Here is a 26,381-nt window from a genome sequence, read left to right on the forward strand (position 1 = left end):
CTCGAAATGTGACCCGATGGACACGGTGGAGTAAACTAAAGCCAGAGGGTGGCAGTAATGTAACACTACGCACGGGAGCTGTTCTCGTTAAACCCACGAAGAAGAGAAGGAGGCCGGTGAGAAGCTTCCGGTACACGGAGGGTCCGTTGCGCAAATCGTCCGCTGTTCTGGTTTAGAAGGCCAAATAGCGACTTTTCGGTGAGTGTAACATGATTTAGATTAATAAACTCGTATTTTTTAAAGATATTGCGGGACCTCAAATTTTAAAATGATTATTTTTCATACTGTACGATGAAAACAGCAGAAAAGCCCTTAAATGTCCTCACGCGACCTGCAAAAGTCCTTGACAACATTGTTATGTGACTGTTCCTCCGCTGTTGATGCTTAGCGTTTCCTTTACACGAATCACGTTACAACCTTAAATCAACTTTGCACAGTACTATGTTGGTGTTTCTCAGTGATATTTTCTGTGTGTTTTGCAAGGTGCTGTTGGCTATTGTTAGCTCAACAATGTCATGCTAACATCTAACGTTAACGTTGTCAGCGTGAATTGCTCGTGTTAACGCCACATTATGGTGAATTTAAGTTAACCTAACACTTGTTCGGTGAATAATTCATTTTTCGTTCATAATTAGATTATAGATTAGACTAACTAGAATCATTAACATAAGCGTATGGTGTCTTCAGCAGTGCGTGGGTTTAAAATAAAAAAGTGTGTGGGTTTAAAATAAAAAAGTAACGTTACGTCATCCGTATGTTACAGGTTCTGTACTGTAACTTATAATGTCACGAATTACCAAATGGTATTTGTCACAATCAACCTTGGGCCATTTAGGTTTTGATATTAATGTTTAACGTTAACGGTTTCTTCTCTGGTTCCAGCTACAAAGACGCGATGGCTGCACCGTTGCGTTCACTTTACTGCGCGTCAAGGACAGGTAAGATCTCTCAGCCAGACAGAATACTAAATTACAGAGCAACTGATACGATGGTAGTTAAAGATGTATTTATTAAATATATTGCAGTTAAAACGACAACTAAAGTGTAACCTTAAAACAACAAGACAGAGCATCGGTGAGTGAGTGACGGAGGGGGTCCACCTGCAAACCGAAGACATGTACCAATACGACCGCTTAGATAGTGAGATCAGGACAAAGTCAGGTGCACGGATCGGCTGACTGCAGGGGTAGGTAGGTAGGTACTAGGCTGTCAGCTGGCGCTCTGTCTGCTGTGTACGCATCCACGAGCACAGTGTGTGTAATGGCCATTTGTCCTACAAATCTTTAAATGTCAAAGGGCCACTGCTGCACCTAGTTTGGTCTCTTTTCACGCAGTAAGAGAGGTATTGTCCAGGCGTTCTTTTCTTGTTGTTTCTCATTTATTTACATAGAAGCCACCAAACCACATACAATAAAGCAGTCTGCCTTCCTATGCAGTGCTCTGTGTCACTTGTAAAAAAACATTTGTCACCCAGGTGCTTGCTGGTCCCACCTGACTATGCCCCTAAGTAACCCCCAGGTGCCCACAGCATTACCCAATCAGTGATCCAATTACCCAAATAATTAAGCAAACTATATTCAAGAATAAATAACTAAGTAATAGCTCCCACAGTATGCATGCACGTGTGGTGGTGTAACTGCCTGTGTAAAAAGGCCCGCTGATATAATGGGGCATTTTTAGAACCTACGCTGTGCTTACTAACAGGTTTTTAACAAAGTCCCAAATTAAATTAGAAAAAAAGCCTGTGGCCAGGAAATGTATATCAATGACATGGAAGTCTAATAATATAATAATACATTTTTATTAATAATAAAAAAAAGTAATAATTTTTTTTTAACATAGAGTAAAAACGCCTTCTGATGCGTTTTAAGAGTCTCCCCTACTGTCATTGACAAGTGGTATGTGGAAACAGTTGAATCCCTCTTTTAACAGTTTACATATATCATCTCAAGAAAATATATTTATTTTTGGGAATTCCGGCAGCCTTACTTGGAGTGCATCGGTACAACATTACCGGTAGGCCTGTAGGTATTTGGGGTTTTGTCAAAGTAGTATCTCTTAGTGTTATTGTTAGTGTTAGTGTTGTACTACGCGTACTGTAACACACTGGTGTGTCAATGGCAGCTATATGAAAAAATAGATCTGCCTGCGCTCAGCAGAAGACCAAACACAAGATGTCTTTGTCATAGAAGATGTTTTCATGTTTTCACACAGCATGTGTACTATCCTTCAGTTGTATAGTCAATGTGATGCAGTAACTTTTAAATAATTCACTGTATCTTTCCTTTCAGGCACTTTTGTGTCCAGCCAGATTCTAGCAAGGTCCTTTGGGGTGTCCACACAAAGGGAAGGATTCAGTAAGTACCACCATAACACACAAATACACTGGATGTGTTGTATTGGAAATAATAAGTATACCAAATATTGTCTTTTGAGGAGAAAAAAAATCCCCCACTGTCGGCTGTCAATAAGTTCTAGATGCCTTCTAGTCAGAAAGCTGAAACAGTCTGACTGAATTTGAACCTGACTCTTATTAGCTATTTATAATAGTGTGTTCATTACAAGTCACGCAGCAGGATTTATGACTATTTATGAAGTCATGCACAAACAATATTTACACACTCATATGTATTGTTTTGGTTTTATGATTTATTAAAAATAATAGTTGTTTTTTCAAATTATCATTTTAAATATAAATAAATGAAAAAAATATTTATAATTGCAATATATTTGTATTTGAAATATCACTTTTCTAGAGCAGGAACAGTAATGACAACAGCAAAGTTTTGCCAAAATGATATACAGAAATATTGACAAAATATAGTAGAGAACTCTCTGCACAGTGTGGTCCCTTTTCATTTGGCTACGGTGCCTTGTGAATACACGTAAGCACTGCGCTGAGTTGCTCAGAGAGGAATTCTGTATCGTGTTCTCAAGTGCTACTGTAAAACTCCGATATTCCAAACTCTTGTCAGTTGCTGAAAAGCTTTGCATTCATTAGATTTTTAAGGAAAATATTAACCGTTTTCTTGTTTTTAACCGTCAGTTACTAACTGCCAGCAACACCAGCTCACCGACCTGATTGTGTTCTTGTATTCAGAGTATGTGAACGCCCAAGAGATCCCCACAGACATGAAGTCCATCACAGACCGAGCTGCTCAGACGCTACTGTGGACTGAGCTCTTCAGAGGTCAGCTGACTGTCACACTTACACATAACATACATGTGGGAATGTTCCATTTTAACAAACAAATGGTCTTTCATTTTAGACCTTTGTACTAGTAGTCTTGCCAAATAATAATGAATACAACCTGAATTGTACCCCATAAGGCAGGGCTGGGTGTCAAACTCAATCACAGAGTGTATATAACCATAAGAGAAATATATATTTTTCTTATTTCAACATGAAACCTTCTTTGTAATGTCAGGGTTGGGCATGACAATGAGCTACCTGTTTAGAGAGCCCGCCACCATCAACTACCCGTTTGAGAAGGGGCCACTGTCACCTCGCTTCAGAGGAGAACACGCACTGCGCAGGTGAGGTTAACCAGTGTGATATTATTTATTAGTATGATATTACAAAAAATGACATTATTTTAGATGACGAAAAATGAATAACCATTGAAACACGGATTCTTTGTTTTTTTTTAACAATTATGGACATTTGCATTTGACAACACTATCATTTTAGGAAAAGTCTAATTGTGTTCCCCCTTTTCAATATGAAACAGTGCTCTGCTATTATGATCAATTGGATCGCTGTATTGACTAACCCAAGACGAGACAGGAATGAAATGATCATGATATACTGATTTATCAGGCTAAAAGAAATGCTCTCTAATTAAACACAAAAAAAGCCTCATTAAAATAGTCCGATTAATGAATAGTGTTGTTGGTACAATGTTGTTTATAAATAATGTTTGTTTTTCTTCTCAAGACTAAATCTTAAAAGTAATAAGTAATCACTTTAGAAAGTATTTTAGACACTGTTGTTTAATTGTGATTATATGTTATTTTAAACACAACTACACACATTTGATCATCTTGGAGGCAGAATTCCACCGGTTAAACTGGCGACTCTCCCTGCTGTCCTCATACACTTTACTCTCAACTCTCCATCTTTGCATATTTCGCCATTTTTAGTTCATTTAGTGTGAAATGTTCGCACACCTTGGACGACTTAACTCTGTCTCTAACTCTAACAGACTTCTCTGCCTGCCGGCCATGTGACTCACAACAGCTGCTGGCGCTGCTGGCTGCGCTTTCCTCTACGTCGGCTCGTCTCTTCTTTATTTTTGCTCCGTTCGCATCTCCGCAACTTATTGAGTGGCGTAATAATCGTGCGACACAAGGGATCCATAATGAAATTCGTTGCCAACACTTTTAATAATCGATTTTTATCTATTTGTTGTTGCAGCCCTACTTTTTTAACCTAAAACTACACACCTTTGATCATCTTGGAGGCAGAATTCCACCGCGTGGAACATGTTGAACTACCGACTCTTCCTGTTGTCCTCGTGCACTTTGCTCTCAACTCTCCATCATTTCACGGCCGTGTTTGAAGTGCCAACAATCTCCCCACATTTAGCCAGAACGTTTTAGTTTTTTAGGGACACAGTGGTGGTCCTCAGCAGACTGTGTGCCGCGCAGAGTAACGTTAGATGTTGAGATAGAAGTAACCTGGCAGTTAGCTTAGCATAGCGGTGCTTTAAGTGGTCTGTCGGCTACTCACCCCCCTTCTGTTTGACACGTGTAGTAATTCCTCTGCACAGTTCTCTGCTGTATGTCGCACTACTGTTTGTTTTACTTCTGATGCATAAAGCTCTCCCCATCTTGATGTAACTGACTGCAGCTAGTGGCCGTTTTGTTTCTGCGGTCAACTTTCGGTTTACTGCCGGGACCGTTAAATATTTTTTTGCATTACTCTAGGCTACATTAGTCTCATAGATTAATGTTGACAGCCCTAAATGTAATGTAATCTTCATCAATTTACTGCCTCTGAATTTATACAGAAGCTGATTTAATTTCAAGAGTTACAAGAATAGTAATATAAAGAAAGCTGCTACCTGCAGATTACGTAGCTTGCTGTTATGATGTTTTTGGAGATCGAAGGGGTGCTCGGACAGAAACAGCAGTGTAATGTCTACGGTACACATAGACTCTCTGACAGTGATGAGCTTACACTGTTGCTTCATGACATTGGCCCAATGACTTATCTTTCCCATCCAGCTTTTGTGATTGATGGGCCAGATCATAAAACAGCTGTGTCCCATATTTCTGTTTCCCTTGTCTGATTGGTTAGTGGTGAGATATTCTTCATGGTTAAATGAGAGCCTGTGGAGCTTAGATCATTTTTTTATTCTCTATAAATTATTCACAATAAAAGTCTTTTATTTTAATTATTTTTTCCTGGTTCCTATCTGCTGTTTTAATACGCCTTTTTTAGAAGTAGCGTCTAACGAAGCTCCGCTAATTTAAGGATAAGTCTTATTTTGAATTTCTCGGGATGAATTATGTTTGGGGTCCTTTGTGCAGTATGAGCAACAATGTCCACGTTGTGATTTTTCACCAGGTATCCTTCAGGAGAGGAGCGCTGCATTGCCTGCAAGCTGTGCGAAGCTATCTGCCCTGCACAGGTACACACACGCACGCGCGCGCTACACATGACTTGATTGCATCATGTTCATCTTGTGATGTGACTAAAGGCTGGCGCATGCGTCTTCAAGTTCTTCAATCTGATCCATTCTCTCGTAAAAATTCTTCGTTTTAATAATGGTGGTATTGCGCTATGAAACCGGAAAGGATGCAGTTAGCAGACCAATCGCTGTCTTGCGGGCTGCAGGAGGCTTGCGTAGCACGCAAGGAAATGTGAAAAGGCACGCAAGGGACACGCAAGGGGCTTTTGCGCCTGCGTCGCAACGCAGAAGCATAAACTAGGCTTTACATTACACTACACAGTTACAATGTTTGGTAACAAGTCTTTGTCTGATTTCTATTTAGTCTCAGTTAGGGCTGGGCGGTATGGCCGAAAATCCATATCACGGTTTTAAGATTCTGACAGTATCCCGGTATATGACGGTATTGCTTTTTCAAGGAAACGCATTAATTCATTGACCCAGAAAAGGGCCGCCAGCTACCCGATCAGCTGTTTGCCGCTCGCTGGCCAACTTGCTCGCAACTGGCTGGCATGTTAGCTCTTTAGCGTATTAGCTTGTTGTGGCTGCTAGTGTTGCCACCAGAGGCAATACCAGCGGCTCGACAGACTTTGCAATAAATTGTTTTCTGATCCAACTTACGTTGGATTTTCCAAAACCGAAAACCGTCCAAACAGACTTGGCTCCTCCATTGGGCACAAGTTGTGTTGGTGCATCTCTGGTCTCTGGTTGTTCCTCCTGTATCGCTCTTTTCAGTGTTTTCATGGATCAACAGAGTCACTTCTTGTTGTGAGCTTTACCCAGCATACAGTTTGGCTGGGTCATTTTTATAAATGTACAATTATTAGTGTTACAAATTGTTTACGTGTCACAAGCTGTTGTGTCGTGGTGTTTTACCCTGTTAAAGAGTCTTTGTTGTTGTTATTCATTGTCTGTATGAAGTTATAACCATGACCCAACCTCAACACACATAAGAGAAGTCGCTCCGACCGCTGGACGCTCCTCCATGACGTGTAATAATAAATCCTGCTGTCTGCCGAAGAGCAACGCAGTTGTTATGGCGTAACACCGGCATGAACGGAACGTGAGGAATTCATACCGTTTGTAAATCTTATATCGTTTGAACCAGTGTACGTGCAGCCCTAGTCTCAGAGCCAAATTAGAGAAATGTCTAAAATAGAGCGTTGTCTGCATGTCTCTTAATAATTAACTATGTTTGTATCCAGGCCATCACCATTGAAGCAGAGACTCGTGGTGACGGCAGCAGAAGGACGACTCGCTATGATATCGACATGACCAAATGCATCTACTGCGGCTTCTGTCAGGAGGCGTGTCCTGTGGACGCCATTGTAGAGGTGCGTGTATGATCCCTTTGTGTTACAACACACTCCTAAAGTTTTATACCCTCAATGTGATACTAATGGTCACCCAGTAGATGTCGACATTATGACGTATTTAAGCAATAAGGTATGAGAGGCTGAACTTTATCGTCCAATAATGGGCCAACGGTTCGGGGGTGTTGTTAGGCCTGACACGCTATTCTCGTTAGATCCCCTTATTTTGTTTTACTCGGACGGGCGGTGTTTTCCTTTAACTTCTCGTAATGTGGAAAAACATCACCACTGCCACGGAGCAAATACCACCAAGAACTGAATCGCTGACTATCGCTGAATAATGCACACCCCCTGTGACTCACTCTCAACCTATCAGAACGCTGGATTTCATCTACCCGTATAATAACAAAGGCTATTGCGGAACTGCTGGTTAGGAGCTTCTTTTAGAATTGAACGGTGTTTGTGTGCTGAAAGGAAGGCCGTACTACCAACGGGGGATACAAATATTCACCGGATAAGGATTCTGTCAAAACATAGTTTGCTGTATTGAAGTGCAAATTAATTCCAGAATATGTGGTGGAACCAAAAAGCAAATTATGATTGCAACATTTTACGCTCTATTGTTTGTCCGTCCTGAATGCAATTATTCTCAACATGCTTGTGCTCTCTGCTCTATTATTTTTAATCCTGTTCTTCCCTCTGGTCCCTTTCTTCTTTTGTCTTCTTTCTTCAGGGGCCTAACTTTGAGTTTTCCACTGAAACGCATGAAGAACTGCTCTACAACAAGGAGAAGCTCCTGAACAACGGGGACAAGTGGGAGGCAGAGATAGCTGCCAACCTACAAGCTGATTACCTCTACCGATAAACACACACAGTGTACAGTCAGCACATACAAGAATAACCTACCTGATGCACATACGTCCATACTGTACATACTGTAAGAGACATACTCAGCTGTGGCTATGCTTCAGAGAGGGATTTTCTTTTATTTCAAATCAAACATCACCAACCTATTTCCTCTGGTTTCAAAGTCATCCCCTTTTTGAACTATGTTTCTGATTTTACAATCTGTTGTGGATTACATATTTATTGTGGAATGATGGCTGTGTGTTGAAGTGTGTGGCAGTCCATCTGCCTCAGCATGCCGTCGTCATCCACATGGATGCGTCTGCACTGTCCCATGCGACTGAAAGGTTCTGCTGTTGCAGTAATTGGCTCTGTTCAATGATTGCAGATAGAAGTAAGATGTCATACACCAATATACATGGATTAATGTTAATATCTTGGACATCAGTGCAGAGTTGCTCTTTGTATTTTTTCCACCCTTACTCAAGAAATAAAATCCTGGGGGAAACTCTGTGTTGAGTGTGATAGTTTTGACTGTCATCTCAAGGAATGAAGACTGTGACTTGTGTTGAAAAAGCTAGTAAGTGGGCCTTGAGTCAAGAGGGATGTTTATTTATTTTCTTAATTATGTACATCAAGCATTACCGTAAAGGGAAGGATGGCCACCATGAAATTTAGTCGTGACCATTGAAGGTCACTGTGTTACGTTGTCAAATGATTCATAATGCTTTTAAATTGTTGTACTTTTCCCAAACAATGAAAGTAGGATGAGGTTCATGTGGATAGTATCAATAGTTCAGCACAACAAAATAAAATTGTGAAAGTTAATATTCAATATTTAATTCTTCACATACCTCAAAAAATCCCGTACTTTACGGTGAATAACTATGGGTGGAAAAATTAACCAAAAAATTCAAAAGTTGGAGGAACTCTTTCGCACTTACTCATCACTCATGATTTGTAACAAGGTCATAAGGCACACCTTCAATGAATGACCTATTTTAGAACATTTTTCATATATAGGGCGCACCGGATTATAAGGCGCATAAGATACTGCAGTCCAACGTTATACAGTACTTATGTACATGTTATGTTTTTGTTTATTTTTAACAGATTTGCAAAAAACAGTTTTCACTTTGTCATTATGGGTTGTTGTGTGTAGAATGTTGAGGAAAATAATGAATTTAATCCATTTTGGAATAAGGCTGTAACATAACAAAATGTGGAAAAAGTGAAGCGCTGTGAATACTTTCCGGATGCACTGTATACAATAAGCTATGTAGGCAGACGACATAAATTATACATCAAGCTAGTTGACATCTGTCGCACTCAGATACATATTTACCTGGACACTAATTCCGTTGAACTTAACGATCTGAAGACGTAACTGTTTTTTTTTTTTAATTTGTGGAGAAAGTATTCTAAATACAAAATGACTCCCTTCTAAAGTATTTTGTTACAAATTACTTTTGATGTTTTAATTGGCCCTGTAACATACAAATAACAAAATACTCAAGTAATTGAAATACGTATTTAAAATACAGGTAAAATAAATCTCTTGTGTACCAGGCATGAGAAGACAAATTTATTAGCATTGATCTGTACAGAAAACAACACACAAGCGGTGTTCTGTTGTGCACTTCTCCTAAACCCTCACTATACAAAACTCCATTGTGTCGGAACATAATCTTACTAAATCTAACAAATATTAGGAAAACAGTTAATTCGAAGTTCACTTCTAAATGTGCAATGAAACAAACCGCGCCACAAGTAAATGGGTGCAAGGAATTGAGAGACTGGACAAAAGACAAAACAAACAACACAAGTTGTCTCTTCTTACCCTTCACAATAATGCAAAGTACACATTACACAAATAAATACCGCTATCCAAAATACCGCGTCAGCATTACTGACACAGGGGACACTTGGGGAAGGTGGTGCTTTCTGTCATTACTAGCCCATGTGCTCCCTGTATCTTATTTCCCTTGCTAAAGAAAACAAACATGTTCTAGCTGATGTCAACGACACTCAAAGAAACAGTATAACAGCAGTAGGAATATTAGTTTTCCAAGAATCAAGGCTGAGTAGCTCCAGATAAATGTTCAAGCCTTTTCTTCTCTGGTGTCTCATGAGCAACTGCCCTGTATTTGTGAGGCAATTATCTACAGAACACTTGTGTTGAACGACTATCGTGTGATGGTTTTGCCTGTTTACTTGCCTAGAGACTACAAATTGAGATTATTAAGTAGACATAGCTAAATCTTATACAAAGTAAAGCAAGGGTTTTAAAAAGATTAGACCATGTTTGCAATAAATAAATAAAAATATTAACAAGCTTTAGGCTATTTACAACAACTGATAATGGTAATAAACAAGACACAAGAATAAAAGGAGGTTGGTCAGTTTCTTTCATGGTTTCTAATGTTATCTGTGTAACTATATTTAATAAGTAGTAACTCCTTCGGATTTCTAAACCCTAGTTTATGCTTCTGCGTTTTCAGAGAGACGCAAGGAAACGCGGACACAAGAGCTCCTTGCGTGCCTCCCGCAGCGCACAAGGCTGCGATTGGTCCGCTAACTGCATCCTTTACGGAGTCTCACATTTCCGTTTTCAGCACAATACCGCCATTATTATAACGAAGAATGTTTTCAAGAACTTTTGTCGGAAGGAATGTGTAAATATGACCACTTCTACAAGCCGTCATTGGCGGACTATGAGGACGCGCGGATGGCTTCTGACTCATGGAGGGAGAGCTCCACAAACGCCGGTTTGTCGGTCGAGGGGAACAAAGTTGTGGACAAATGTGTCCGCGATGAAAAGCAACAGTGGCGATGCACGGGGAAATAAAGTCTATGATAAATAAATAAACCAACCAACGATGTTCACACACAAAGACGTGACTCTCTAGGTCGTCTTCAACAAAACACGTTACTCCACCTGTTGTTCTGGCGGTGAATTGCTCTGCAACACACGCAAGACTTTTAGACCCATGAATTGAAACGGGTGCGTCGACACGACGGTGCATAAAGACGCAGACGCAGAAGCATGCGCCCGCCAACAGTGGAAAGAAGCATTCACAATATGACCACAGGCAGCAGTAGTGGCGTATGAAATGCGTGCTCGTTCACGTCGTTCCGCAACGCACGTTCACGTGGACGACGTGCCTACTGCGTCATTTGAGCGCCGCTTCGCTACCGATGCACTTTTTTCCCCCAAAAGCCCAAAGATAGATGTTCCGATTTCAGGTGAGTATTGTTCCACAAGACAAATATGCCCTCTTCCAGCACAAAATTATATATATTTGAAAGACAGTTGGGTACTAATTTACAGACTATACGAGACGTGGAGAGACAGGGTTTCTATTGTTTATGCGACTAGCTAACGTTACTAAATTCAACGAGGTCGGCGGCCTGTGAAGCAGCCCGCTTGCTTGGTCACATGAGTTAGGAGGAAGGTGAGCGAAGGATACGCTTATTGTTAAGTAAATAATAAACCTCCATAAAAAGGCAAATGTGTGCTAGTTATAAGCTCGGTCGAAACCGTAATGCATTCATTATTTATTGGGTAGTGGGACCAGTTTTCCATCGACGTGGGTCCTGCGTGATGTAACATCAGCGTTAGCATGGTTGCTAACCAGTTGTATTGCTAACGTTGTGTATAGGGTGTACCGGAGAAGACGTCCTGGGTAATATGTATTCGTGTAATCCGTAAGAATGAGATACTAGCTGGCATATATAACGTGAGATAAATGTCTCTTAACAGTCTAAGGCTGCGGGGTTTTGAAAGTGACGAACCTTGCTTGGTCACAGCTGACCTGGCCAACTACTGAACGGGTTATTCGCCTAACGTTAACTTGATAATGTAGTTTTACGCAGTCACCGCTATACAGTGTTGACGTACAACTTACTATAGTTACAACTGAGGTACAACTTAAGTTAGTGTAATATGACTGGTGTTTAGTCCATCTGAATTCTCACTCTGCTCAATTTTCTCTTGTACCAGATTGCTGTATTCCACAATGTTGTAAATTTAGCTTTTAATCAAACCAGGTCTGTAAGAAGTACATTCATGTAGGAACTCTCTTACCATATATATTTCATTTGCCCTGTTACTTGTCCCTTTATCGTTGTTCCCTGGTGTCTTTGCAGTCCCTGGATGAAGACTGTACGTTGGAGGAAGAAGACGAGGGACTGGTAGAAGATGAAGATGAAATTGATCAGTTCAATGATGACACCTTCGGTGCTGGGGCCATCGGCAAGTCATGCATTACCACTCCTATACCTATTTATAATCACTCAATTTCAGTGCAGTGCAGTTTCAAGAAAAGGCTCAAAGAAAAGTTACACTTAAACATGTTTCAAATATATGAAAATGAAACTAATTATTTGTTCACACAGTAAAAAGCAAGAGGTTTTGACTAACTATATGCTGTTCATAGGGTGTTTAGGGTGTTTGTATTTTTTCCTTGTGTATGTACTAAAGCCAAATTGTTTGAAAGTGTTTGTCTTGTGATAAACACACACATAACCACACATGCAAAAACATTTTGTAAACACAGCATTGCATACATTCCATGTCATGGCCTAACATAACACCAGTATACTGCCCACCCCAAGTAGAGGGCTGTTAAAATGTCTGGTTGGTCGGTCAATTACTGGGATTGTTAAACAGTAACCCCCTAGTCCCCCCTCCCCCCCCCCCCCAAAAATAAATAAATAGTCCTTTAGAACTAACTCAAAATTGCATTGGAGAGTATTAATCTGCATAAAACAACCACAGTTGTGCCCCTCACTTCTTCCAGATGACGACTGGCAGGAAGAACACAAGCGCCTCGCTGGGCTTGAAGACAAGGACGGGCTTGGCGCGGAGCTGGCTTTGGGAGGAGGGGGAATGGGAGGAGAATCTGATTTAGGCGCAGCTCAGACCTCAACCTCCACCCATCTCCATTCAGCAGGCCATGCCCCCCTTTCTTCACTGAAGTTCTCCTTGTCTTCCTCTGAACTGCCTTCAGGTTAGTGATGCAATTAGAGGACTGCTGGAAGCTGCGACATTTGACTTAACTCAGGATTCCTCTTCAGTTTCTGTGTAATCTGGACTACTCCCTAATGCGCTGGATATTTTGGTGGCTTAAGATAATCTCTTAATTAAGTACGGTAGTGGTATGATGTTTAAAAGTTTAAAATCTGGTTTAGCAGCATTTCAAATTTATTGGTAGTTGAACGCAATGCTTGTCAAAGATTCCTCCCTTACGGATTGTTTAATATATTATTTGTATAGAAATAATATATCTTGAATAATATATATATATATATATATATATACACCTGGTTGGAAAATCCTAAAGGCTGGCGCATGCTTCTGTGTCTGCATCTTTACACAACGTTGTGTCGGCGCAGTCGTTTAAATTCATGGTTCAAAAAGTCTTGCGTGTGTTGCAGAGCAATTCACCGCCAGAACAACAGGTGGAGTAACATGTTTTTGTCGAAGACGACCCAGAGAGTCAGGGTTTTGTGTGTGGAAGTCGTTGGTTTGTTTATTTATTTATCATAGACTTTATTGCCTGGGCTGCAGGAGGCACGCAAGGGGCTTTTACGTCTGCGTGTCCTTGCGTCGCTCTGCAAACGCAGAAGCTTAAACTAGGCTTAAGGAAACAATTTTTTCAGATGTAGATGATCGAGGGGGAGGGGACTTGGCTGAGTCCCTCGCCAGACTCATTCTGGAGGCTGACCCGGCCATCGCAGGGGTCGGAGCAGCTGAGAGACCTGGTCCGTCCCCCAGCTCTTCACGTTCCAGCCTTTCTGCTCTACAAGGCTTGAATCGCCCCGGAGTCCCGGCCCAGCCCTCCTCCATCCCTCATCCCATTCAACCGCACCAGCATCCCCAGCACCCCCAGCACGAGCTACCTCCTGGGCCCTCTGCTTCAGGTGAGAATGAATGCAATAATTTTTTGTATTGCTAACTTCGATTACCAATTTCTGTGTGAGTTATGTGTTATGTGCTATTTGTAAGATCTGCCCTGAAACATGAACATTGAGTATTACCAACAGAATGTGAATAGGTTACTGTGTTTTTGAAAAGCTGCCCACTATTTGTTTAGAGCATGTGGCCAGATATATTTTATGTGGATGTCTAAGCAGTGCTTGCTGTGAATAGTCTGTAGTACTGACGGAAATCTGATTTGGCTAGTTGAACTATGAACTACTGCTCCAAGTCTATTCTCGTTCTACACTTAACATGGTGATCCCTGAAGACAGTCCTGGAGTTGGACAGGGCCCGACTATCTCTGCCCTCTCAAGGCTTTGGCAGCCTTTCCACATGCCTGCCTTTTTTCGGGAGACTTTGATCACTCTTATATCAAACAGGCTGTTCTTTAAACAGTTCAAACCACACTATATTCTCACTAGATCTCAGTATGCCAAAGTCATATATGTGAGTTTTAAATATTTTGAAATATCTTCTGATTTAAATATTCTCAACTTTTACCTTGAGATTGTTTACATAGGTGAAACTGTTTGATGTCAAGCTTCATAGTGTCTTGGAATTATTCTGTGTAGGTACACAGAATAATACCAAGTAGGCAGGTGCCTAGGAAGATGCATGTCATTCACGAATGGATATTATTAAGACTAATAATAATATTAAAATCTGTTGTCCTTTGCTACTCAGGCCTTCCTCCTGGCCCTCCGCTCTCGTCAATGCTCAGCTACCAACAACAGCAGCATTTACTGCGCAGAGGGACTGCTCCGATGGCCCAGGTTAGCTTTCAATGTTTGTTTTTCGTGAGTAGTATGCTTTATTAACATATTAATTGGGGACCGATGGTTCATATGTTATTTACAATTCACTAATCAGGAGCTTCTTCTCTGGATTTAAAGTGGAGTTAAAGCTGTGAAATTTATTTTGTGCAACATTCATTTAGAGTTTGTTTCTTTTCATTCATCTGAAATTTTATTTCATTTCATTTGAAAATATATTTTCTCTCATTTACATCTAGATGAACTCTCACAGTATCTGGGAGAACAGTATGGGTTTTGGGCCTGTCAGTGTCACTCCTGGACTGGTTACACACATGGAGGTGAGAGACACTCAGTCTTCTGCTGATCACGCACGTCTATTACAGCATGTCTAAAAACATAGATTCAAATTAATCTAATTAACACCTCACCAATGAATGTATTAAATCTCCGTTTATATCGCCTCCGATTCCTCCCTCCCTCTTGGTGTCCCTCTCCTCTTTCATGACTGGTAACTTCAGATGTCCACCTGACAGTTTCCCGACTTTACCAGCCAGTCTAGCATGATTACATTACAGTACTGACTATACCCCATTCAAGAAATATAATTTCAGAAATATATACGTTCACTTTGGAAATGGCTCAAGTAAACTGTTGATATTGATACAATATATGTGCCGTTATGTATGTTAAAAATATTTTATTCACCCTTTTTGTCCTCAGGATAGTCCTCTAATGTCTATAATTAAAGAGGTGGGCCTTCCAAAAAGACCTCCTCAGTCTAGGAATGATGAAGTACGGGACTTGTCAGAGAGGGTACCACCCCCACGCTCTTCTTCTCCTGTGATTGGGTCCCCGCCGGTGAGGGCAGTGCCTATTGGAACCCCGCCCAAACAGCCAATGAGCCATGCTCTAAATCATCAGGTGAATAATCCTAAATCTCAGGTCTTAAGAAAGGGCCTGATTATTATCACTGTCTGTCAATCTCGAAGAATATTTTCCTTTGTTGAAGGTAACAATAAAAAGTTTGGCAATATTATGTTGGTGTTTCTTGATCAGTTTTCCACATGTTTAGGTATCTTGCAGTCACACATTTGTTGTATATACTTAACATGTAGTTGACTTTGTCACTGTTAACTCTGTCGTGTGTGTGTGTGTGTGTGTGTGTGTGTGTGTGTGTGTGTGTGTGTGTGTGTGTGTGTGTGTGTGTGTGTGTGTGTGTGTGTGTGTGTGTGTGTGTGTGTGTAGATTCACCATCCCACGGCGGTTCATGTGAGAGCCCCGGTCCAGCACAGATACCCTCCTCCTTTCCCTGAGCGTGTGTCACCCAACACCCTCCTCAATATAGCTGTGAGTTTTTCCCTCAGCGCAATCCTTCCCTTGGTTCCTTGGTTTTTCAACTTTATATACACATTACATCAAAGAATTCTTTTGAGTTCTAGGGTTCCTTTTAATTGGAAGGGCACAACTCAAGAAATCTGTGTTTCTCTGAATTTATTCATGAGCAGCTTGAACATTGAATCTCTAAATTAAAGATGCTAATTCAGAATATTTATTTTTGTACCCATTATTTCAATTCAGTGAATTTTTTTAATTCTGTACACATGCAACAAAACCCCCAAGCCAAAAAAGGAAAAACCGTTTGATGAGAGAAAAAGGGTAAGAAACTTCGAACAGCAGAGGTGGATCTTTCTCCTTGAATGTAAAGAATGCAATAGATGTCATGTGTACAGAATGGATAGCCTAGAATATGTACTTTCAATTCATACAACAGAAATTATTCAAAATATTAAGAGTAGCAGGACAGGTGTACAGTAGGATTACCATCAGATATAATCAGACATCCACAGAAACCTGCGGGGAGGGAAAGCACAAAAATAATAATATACGTGGTTTAGCTCTTCCAATTTAACTCTTGGTAAATTGGCAAATAATTGTTTCTTTTTAAAAAGGAGTAGACGAGAGGAACAAACCAATGTCAATTTTCATTATTTAGTGTTATGACGTTTATTTGGATTTTTTGTTCAGAACTCTCCGCTGTGTCGTGGTCCGTTCCCGCCCGGAGTTGGTACAGTCCTGTCTCAGATTCAACATGCTCAGCTGCTCAACTCTCAGGTTGGTATCATACACACAGTCCCTTTTAAATTGCTGCATACGACTCCTGGTTTCTTAATTAAGTGTTATAATTTGATACCCTGGGATGAGAGCAATATGGTTGTTAATGTAATCTAGAGAACCAAAATTATGGGGCAAGGAAAGTATTATTCTTTATTATAATAACTCCTCATTGCTCTAGGAACCAGGAAACACACTTATACCAAAAGGGGAAAAGCAGATCCTTTTAGTACAAATTGTCTCATTAGCTAGTTAATAACCCTAGGTTTGATAAGAGTTGATATTGTGTAAACCTGCTGAACCAGTGATGGGTGTAGAATCTGCTTCTCAAAGTAATACTGACACAGCAGCCCCAATGTTTTCAATAATTCCCTCCTTAACCATGTGAATTATTCTCTCACAGTGAGTAAGTTACTTGGTCTGTCTCTGCAGGTGGCTGGTTTTCCTCGCGGTGGACCTGGGCCTCCTTTGTTACCTGTTGGTAGTGGTTTCAGGCCATTCTTCGGGGGGCCCCCTCCTCCACTTGGTCACAGAATGGGCCCGCCCCCTCACGGCCACCTCAACCACACGCCACCCATCCGGCATAACACCACCCACCTTCACCCCCAGCACCGCCGGATGCTCACACAGCGCATGCAGAGCCGGGGAGGGTAAGCGAGTTTGTGTTCATACAGTACATGTTAGCAATGACTAACATGTACTACAAACAAAGACACACTTGAGCAGGTTACAGATTAAGATCATACTCTCAACAAAAAGGCAGCTTTTGCTTTTAGTTACATTCCAAAGGCCACTGCTTAGACCGTGTTCTTCTGTCTCTTTGCCTCCTTTTCAGGGACCGCGGCAGGACTGGAGGGGACCGGCGAAGCAGGGACCCCTACAGTAACCTAATGACTCAGAAAGAGAAGGAATGGGTAACCAAGATCCAGATGATGCAGCTGCAAAGTACTGACCCTTATCTGGACGACTACTACTACCAGGTTGGTTTTTAGATTCACCAGTAACCCTGTTCTTAACATTCATTGTAGGAGAGCTTAAAATATCTAATTATCAATTACAAATACACACTACGCACATCGGTCGTATTGATGGTTTTCTTCTTTGCCCTAACGATGAATTTATTGTATTTATATATTTTATAATCAACAAAAAATTGCTATACTATGAGTTTTACTTTTTGCATTGAATTACTGAAATAAATACATTTTCAATAATATTTTAATTTATTAAGATGCACCTGGTTTCCGTTTGCTAAATACAGCAGAGTTGAGGGCGACTGAGCTTTAACAGCCAAATATTTATACAATCTGACCGCCAACAACTGGCTTTTAAGACGGCAGACGCTCAGATCTCTGGTCCAATGAAGGTAAAAATGTTAAGGCTGGCGCATGCTTCTGCATCTGCGTCTTGTCTTGTGTCGACGCACTCGTTTCAATTCATGGTTCCAAAAGGCTTGCGTGTGTTGCAAAGCAATTCACCGCCAGAACAACAGGTGGAGTACTGTTTTTTGTCCAAGACGACCTAGAGAGTGATGTCTTTGTGGGTGGAAGTTGTTGGTTTGTTTGTTTATATATCAGACTTTATTGCCCTGCGCATCGCCACAGATGCTTTTCATCGCCTTTTCTCCGTGGATATTAGGGGTGTAACGATTCCTTTTAACAACGATTCGATTGAAATCGCGATTCATGCTTGCCGATTTGATTCATGGACGATCTGGGTTAATTTAGAACGATTCGATTCCGTGAGATGCAAACACACATCCATACCGTTTTTGTGCTTAAATCCAATGTGCAGTTTCCAAGTATCGATACAATCGATTATGTACCATTTCAATCGATTTGTAATCGATGTATGTCGTCCGAAATGCCCATTTGCGGAGCACAGATCGATTCAGTTGGATCGCAGGAATATTAATCAATTCAGTGAATGAATCGTTACACCCCTAGTGGATATATTTGTCCCATATTTTCCTCCACGTATTTTTCTCCACAAACCAACATTTGTGGAGATCTCCCTCCATGAATTGGAGGCCATCCGCGCGTCCTTATAGTCCGCCAATGACGGGTTGTATAAGTGGTCATATTAACGGATTTCTTCCGACAAAAGCTCTTCAATCTGATCCGTTCTCTCGTAAAAAATCTCTGTTCTAATAATGCGATATTGTGCTATTGTGAGACTCCGGTAAGGATGTAGTTAGCAGACCAATCACAGCCTTGCGGGCTGCGTGAGCCTTGCGTAGCTTTTGACCCTAGTCTAGAAAAATGGTCGACGCACGGAAGAAGGGGTGAAAAGGCACCTATTAATTACACAGGTACTGACAAAATGTTTTATTTTAGTTTAAAGTTGGCTAGAGATAGCCTGAACACATGCATATCAGTCCGATATCATTAAAATAATTAGGTTCCCAGAAAGCCTCAAATCAAAGAATTAATCGGTTTCCTGTTATAGTATATTCCATAAATGTAATTTGTGTATACGCTTTGTTGAGTTTAAAAAAAACCAAGTTGTGTCCTGTCGATCCATTTAGCATTTAGCTCTCTTTGATTTGGGTTATTTGAATGAGTTTACCAAGTATGTATGTAAAGGTGCACTCAAAACATGATACTGATGATGATAGTATACATGGTACTCTTGTTACGGACACAGCGATTCTAAACGACCAAACTAAAGCTACATTTGTGGAATCATTTGGAAAAGCGCCTGGACTGGTAATAAAGCTCTATGTGGGACATCTGTTGCTCCATGATCTTGTCATTGTAACGGCACACTTTATCACTGTATGTAGAGTTTTACCACGTGTTACAGAAAGTGTTATTTTTGTACCAGATCTTTGTCTTATCGCCTAATGGAGGACTTTTTTTAAATTAGTCAATAAGGGAAGCTTGTTATTCACATGAGCGGGCTGACATCTGTGGTTTTACTACGAGGATGCTGCTACAGGTCCAATTGTATTTCTATTGTCGTTGGTTCTCTCTGTAATGTCAAAAATTTGTTCCTCTAGTTGATAAATTGTGTAACTGATATTGCGTGAAAACAAGATAATGATGCTTGCGTTGCACATGTAGAATTACTATGAAAAGATGGAGAAACGTCAAGACAGAGAGAGTGACAGCAGCAAGAAGGAATACACGACCAAACTGATAACTCCACAGGTCGCCAAGGTTGAACACACCTACAGACCAGGTAAAGGACAATGGAATGCATGCAGTGTTATCAATAGTATGTGATACCGGAGACTTCTAATGAATGCGTTTGTCAACAGTTCAGTTTGCAGGCTCTCTTGGGAAGCTGACCGTCTCCAGCGTCAACAACCCTCGCAAGATGATTGATGCTGTGGTGACAACCCGCACAGATGACGAGGTCTGTTTTTAGGATTTATTATTTGACTTTTTAATAGTGTTCTTGTTTTGTTAGACATTAATCCAACAGCATTAATTCCTCAAGTCCCATATTCCTATAATGTACAGTAGAGGCATAGGGTAGGACAAAGCTTCTTCACAGTAATAGACAGGATCCATTGTCTCTAACTGTCTAACTCTAACTGCAGGAGGACAGTTTGCTACTTACTTTGCTATCTAGGAAGATGGGGGAGAAATCCATACAAGTATAGAGGGTTGTGGAGTCCGCTGCACAGTGACTGATTCTTAGTTGGGAAGTTAAGGGTTACACCAAGACAATATTTGACTGCTTCTGCATGTTAGTCTTCTTCTGCAATATGTCATTTTGCAACTTTTTTGTAAATTGGACATAAATTAAGCAGTTGAAACAGGAGCCTCTGTTTAGATCAGCCTTTTACAAAGAACAAAACATTAGGAACAAATATCAGCTGATAATGAATGCTGGCTAATTGACCAGAGCACCCCTAACCTGATAAAAATATGTGATGTGTTACATCACTTTGAGCGTTTGTCTTTATAATTAATCCGTTACTTATCGGTAAATAGGTGTCAGGCTATGGAAACATGATAAACAAACTAAAATAGTTTGTGACTAATCTGTTTTATATTGGCTGGTGAAAGCAAGAGATGCACAGGGGCTTATTATCTATCAATCCATCAATGGAAGTGCTGACAAATTTGAAAAATGCAATCTAGTGTTTGATTCTTTACCCAGATTCTTGTGTATTATTTTAAAGAACAAATGATAATACAATTTCAATTTGAAGTCTTTATTGGTTTTTCTCTCTGTCTACCTGCAGGAGAAAAGAGAGAAGCAGGTGTGGAACAAGAGGCGACAGATCCTCTACACTGTGGAGAAGGTAGGACGTTGATGGCTGTTCAAACTGCACAAACATTAAAGAAACAATTTAATTATAATTGATTCAAACAATTTAATTATGATTGATTCAAACAATTTAATTATGATTGATTCATCATTCTGGCAGATGAATCATACGCATTGATGTTACTTGTGTAAGGGATCCTAAAACCCAGTTGGGATTAAAGTCAAAGATTCGCACAAAAGAAGAAAAGCATAACTTTTACAGTATTTTGATACTAATTGATGATCCGTATTTTGTTTGGTTATACAGCTAGGATACAAGGCAAAAATAGTTTTAACTCCTCTGAAGTCAGTAAATTGTTAGTAATTTATAGTTTTTCTTTATGAAAACACAATTCATAAAAAAATGAACAGAGTTCACGTGCATGCCTAACGCCCATGGGGGATTCATACAGATCATGGATAGAAAAGGGTTCGGTACACCACTAATTTATTTTTGTATTATGTGTCCCCATTGTCATAATTTGAGCAGCCCTTACATAACCTTTCGTTTAGCTGATGGTTTTATCCAAAGCGACTGATAGTAAGATTTACCCATAAATCCTTATACTTTGATCTCCATGTGGTTCCCCCATATTTACCTAATGTTGTTGGTCCACTGGCAGTTATTTGGAATTTGGGACAGGATTTATGCCATTTTCCCGGAGGATTCCCAACAAATATTAGGTACTTCCATCTCAAATAAAAATGGAATTTTTCTTTAGATGCTGTTAGCATTACAGAAACTTGTTTCCTATCTAAAATCAAATGTGTTATAGAAGGATTTCTGTAATGAGCACCGTGATCCTATGTCCGTCTGAGTTACGCCTTTCTATTCCTCTTCGTCTACTTCTGTCCAACAGATGTACAGTATGCTGTTGGAGGTTCAAGACTTTGAAAAACGTTTTGTACAGGCGCCAGAGGAGGACAGGGAGGCTCTTCTGGAGCGGCATAAAACCAACACCACACAGTTGTGCAACTCTCTGCGGGAGAAGGAGTGGGACAACAGGTTAGCTGGTGCGGTAGATCAAATAGACACATAGGAATAACTACAAGAGCAAGCCATATTCCTACACACACTCCTGCAGCCGCATGTAGTTCAGCAGTGTATTTTTTTATATATATTTATTAGGGCTCTCAATAATTAAAAAAAGAAATCCTCAATTAACCTTTATTTATGGCAATTAATGAATGTTGTTGTTACTATGTTGCTTTTTAATGAATGTTTGTCTTCTAAAGACTAAATCTTAAAAAATAATGAATAATCACAAAGTTTTTATTTTATACACTTGTTTAATTGTACTTTTTGTAGGGCTGCAACTAACGATTAATTTGATAATCGATTATTTCTTTGATTTAATCGATGAATCGGATAAAAAAACAGCATTAAAAAGCTTTAATTTCCAACCCTTTATTCTAAAACAGAACTGCAAATTCACCTGCAAAAATACTTCAGAAAGTACAGGTTGCTCCTTGAACTAAAGAAAAATACAAATCAGAAAATTTAACAGGATTTGTTTTAATGTCAGAACTTGTTCTCTATACTACACACTCCGAAACACACGCCCATGTTCACTTGAAGCTTATTCATTAAATTATTACCATCATTGAAGCGGAAGTTAAATAAATGTATACGCCCCATCTAAGTACAGCTAAGAAATAACCAAGTGCTATGAGATGAATTTAAAATGGTATTTTTAAATAAATGCATTAGAGGCTTCTTAGTTAGCCGTGCTGATTTAATGATGGGTATGGGTTCTTCTTTACTGGCTCCCAAAACGTCAGCACCTCACAACCTCTCTGGTTCCGCTCTGGCTTCCACTGAACATTATATGTTGAATAACCTACAACAAACACTCTTTAAAAGGGTAAAACACCACGACACAAAATCTTGTGTCGTGGTGTTTTTACTGTGGTGTTTTATTGTGACACATAAACAATTTGTAACACTAATAACTGTACATTTATAAAATTACATCACCAAACTGCATGCTGGGTACAGCTTGCCCATTATCACAACAAGAAGAATCTGTCACATAAAACACAAAAAAGAGCTTTACAGGAGCAAAAACAATAGACCAGAGATGCACCAACACAACTTTCCCAAGAGAGGAGCGGTGTCTGTTTGCAAGGTTTTTGGTTTTCAAAATCCAACGTGCGTTAGATCAGAAAACGAATTAATGTGTTTACTTGAAAACAGAAATACCGGGATACCGTCCGAATCTAGCAAAATACCGTGATATTAATTTGTGTGTGTGTGTGTGTGTGTGTGTGTGTGTGTGTGTGTGTGTGTGTGTGTGTGTGTGTGTGTGTGTGTGCTAATCATTTTCTCTTCCTCTTTAATAAGAGTGAATGATGAGCAGTGTGTGATGATCATGTCAGTGAGGAAGGGCAAGCGGCTCATCTCCAGGCTCCTCCCCTTCCTGCCCTCACCGCAGGCCGCCGCCGTTGTCATGGCGATTTCCCGTAATCTCCCTGCCCTGGCCAAGAAGGACAAGCAGGACCAGGTAACTGGTGCAACATCATTTTTATACACCGTTCCAGTGGAACTGTGACTAGAAGTTATTTTGCTACTTGCTTATATATGTAAGTGTGTACATTTATTTATTTAGTTCCTAGTATATTTAGTTATTGTGGTTCTTTTTTTGCAACCTTTTCTTTTCTTTTGTATATTATTATTATATTTTACCTACTTATTACTGCTGCTCTTGTATTGTTTCTTTACCATGTATCGGTCCACTGTGTTGCCGCTGTGAATTTCCTCATTGTGAGACTAATAAAGGAATATCTGATTTATATACATCTTTATTAACACATTATTATGGCAATTAAAGCAGACAATTATTTTCACCTTCACCTCACTTTAACAGGGACACCTGTTACTGAACAAATTCAATAAAACATGTTTCCTAGACAATGGAATTGAAGTAGTGTAATAAGCTTCCTGCTACCAGCAGCTGGCTTTATTCTCTGCCTTTGCTTTTCCGTTCAGGTGCTGTGCTGGTTAGTTGAACCGGTTTCTGCAGTGATCCAGTCATTGTCAAGCTCCACTCTTACAGACTTGCTCCAGGAGCTTCAGGGCAGTGAGGGCCAGCTGGCTACAGTACTGCACAACAAGGTACAGACACAATCACCACATCAATCATCTAAAATACAAAGGAAGTCATTAATGGAGAAAAGATGAGAGCGAGTTGATCCTCTAGTCAAACTGATAACTGATAACCTTTTCGCTACAATATCAAGAGCACTGATATTGACCACTGATTTGAACACTGCACTGTAGTTCAGCAAATTGTGCATACTGATGCCTGCTCAGTCCAATCCTAAAATAGCTTCAGAGTTTGATGTTAGAGAATACAAGTACTGTGAGAGTATCATCATGATACATGATCTCAAAGGACAAGGCTGTCAATCTTACATATTTTCCAATTGACAACCATTGCCATTGAGAGACTAACTCCAGCAATGAATCAATCTACTGACAGGACTCCGATTGTAAATCTATGGCTATCCAGAAACTATCACACACATCAACCGTTGCCCTGGGTGACATGTTCCTTCATTACTGTACTGCTGTAGTAATCGGTGGTCAGGAATTTACGTAGTGCCAATAATTATGACAAAATGAAAGTGTGTAGAACCACACACAAGCCAATCCTCCCAGCAAGCATTAATCAGTGAGGTAACAAAGAGATCAAAGATAAGCTGGAGGAGCACTGAGCTCCACAATGGAGATGGAGTAAATGAGGTGAATCAACATCCACTCACCATTTTATTTTAGATATATTGTTTCGTTACTCCAGCAATGTCACCTGTTTTATGAATGTCTATTAGGGAAAATCCATATACGGATCCACTTTATTTACAGGTTATAATGCAAACGCCTTTGTTTGTGTGTGTGTTTTAGTTTGGTGTGACACTGCTCTATCTGATCCTGAGTGAAGGAGAGAGGATGCAAAGCACTGATCCGAACTGTCAACTCATGGACGACAATCGATGGTAAGCTGCTGGTGTGTCGCTCACATCCTACAGACTCCTCCCAAAATGGTTCTGTTCCTTGAGACAAAACGTCTCGAGTCTCTTCTCCTCTTCACACTTTGTTTTCCTCTTCTTCCAACCACAAACCTTCTGTCCAGGACTGAGTTGGTGTTTTCAGTGACGAGGGAGTTGCTCAGCGTCCCCAGCTCATCGCTCTCCCCCCCCCTCTTCATGCCTCCCAACCTGCTCTCTCTCTTCTCCCGCTACGTCGATCGGCAGAGGCTGGATCTGTTACAGGACAAGCTACAGTGAGTTCCATGGACAAACACTAAAAGGTGCAGCATTCACGTTGTGTTCTAAATGGTTTTGATGTGTTTATTTAGGAGCAAACCGCCACTTGAATTAACCTGTTACATTAACACAATGTGCACAGACAGTATGCAAATACAATGTGTTCTTTGCCCTCACAGGATCACTTCGTCCAGTTAGAAGTTACAACTGCTATCAACACAACTCACTCCCTACCGGATGCAGACCTTTCTTTTTGTGTGTTGTATGTATGTGTGTGTTTATGTGCGTGTGTGTGCATGTGCTTTGGAGGTGAATCCCTCGTGGATTGAATTTTAATACCGCAGAATCTCTCGTCCCTTGTTTTTCTTTGTCTTTAGTCTCCGGACTGTCTGTGTGAGTGTCTGTCTGTCTGAGTGAATGAGTGACTGCGCATGAGGAACAGACTGGCGATTATAATGAAATCATTTTTAAATATCTTGTTTACGATTATGCCTGTGATGAAACTGCAAATTAAAAAGTATTTCTATTTGTATTGTTTCAGTCCAATCTTACAGTGCTAGGACCAAACATTAAGTGCTTCCCGTTCTTGTCATACTCATCATGGACAGTTCTGGGGGGGAAAATATCCATAAATGTCTTTTCTTTTATTCCACCGCTGCCACTATGAGCACTGAGTGATTGCATACAGTAGTTTGTTTTGAGAGATGAGCAGCTGTCTACAGAGGTCTGTTTAGCTCACTACTTTTCCACTTTTTACCCCAGATTTTTTCATTTTGAAACCATGTTCAGAACCAAAAGAAGCTGAATCAAGATCTTCTACAAGCAACAAATGCATTTGGTCGACATAACTCTGTCGAGGGTTCATGAAGATTTATGTTAAAAAGTTGGTGTCTGGTGAGCCTACCTGGATTAGCCATCAAAATATTCCATTACTACTACTATTATTATTATTATTATTATTAGTGATATTATGATTTCAATTGTTCTAAATACCCTGATGTTTTCTAATAAGCATCAGTTGAAAACATTTTTCATTTTTCAAAATTGATTGCATCTTATAGGGACCTGACTCGATAAAGATGTAAAGAAAACAAAGATACATAAATTTAATGGAAATAAAAGAGTGAATCTTGTCAATACTCATAGTACATCATCCATCTTCAAAGCT

General features: G+C 40.1%; 2 protein-coding genes across 5 annotated transcripts; both read left to right on the top strand.

The window, feature by feature from the left end:
- Positions 1 to 8,345, top strand: ndufs8a (NADH:ubiquinone oxidoreductase core subunit S8a). The gene is made up of 8 exons (XM_040187114.2): positions 1 to 198; positions 883 to 938; positions 2,292 to 2,357; positions 3,101 to 3,190; positions 3,429 to 3,537; positions 5,573 to 5,636; positions 6,881 to 7,009; positions 7,722 to 8,345. Exons 2-8 carry the CDS (start codon positions 896 to 898, stop codon positions 7,851 to 7,853), a joined length of 633 nt encoding a protein of 210 aa, XP_040043048.1. The 5' UTR covers positions 1 to 198; positions 883 to 895; the 3' UTR covers positions 7,854 to 8,345.
- Positions 8,346 to 10,826: 2,481 nt separating this feature from the next.
- patl1 (PAT1 homolog 1, processing body mRNA decay factor) lies at positions 10,827 to 25,743 on the top strand. 4 transcript variants are annotated; one of them, XM_040186758.2, is made up of 20 exons: positions 10,827 to 11,080; positions 11,984 to 12,089; positions 12,637 to 12,846; positions 13,499 to 13,759; positions 14,502 to 14,590; positions 14,830 to 14,910; positions 15,293 to 15,493; positions 15,818 to 15,919; positions 16,598 to 16,684; positions 17,117 to 17,334; positions 17,520 to 17,664; positions 19,750 to 19,867; positions 19,947 to 20,044; positions 20,883 to 20,942; positions 21,808 to 21,953; positions 23,292 to 23,451; positions 23,937 to 24,062; positions 24,852 to 24,943; positions 25,081 to 25,257; positions 25,393 to 25,743. In XM_040186758.2, exons 1-19 carry the CDS (start codon positions 11,066 to 11,068, stop codon positions 25,232 to 25,234), a joined length of 2,469 nt encoding a protein of 822 aa, XP_040042692.1. In that variant the 5' UTR covers positions 10,827 to 11,065; the 3' UTR covers positions 25,235 to 25,257; positions 25,393 to 25,743. The 4 variants fall into 4 exon arrangements, with proteins under 4 accessions (XP_040042692.1, XP_040042689.1, XP_077936314.1 ...); XM_040186755.2 differs by having other exon boundaries at positions 25,081 to 25,230; XM_078080188.1 differs by having other exon boundaries at positions 13,505 to 13,759.
- The last annotated feature ends 638 nt before the right edge of the window (positions 25,744 to 26,381 follow it).

Source organism: Gasterosteus aculeatus, chromosome 9, assembly GCF_964276395.1.
Source record: "Gasterosteus aculeatus chromosome 9, fGasAcu3.hap1.1, whole genome shotgun sequence".
In the NCBI taxonomy this organism is placed as follows: Eukaryota; Metazoa; Chordata; class Actinopteri; order Perciformes; family Gasterosteidae; genus Gasterosteus; species Gasterosteus aculeatus.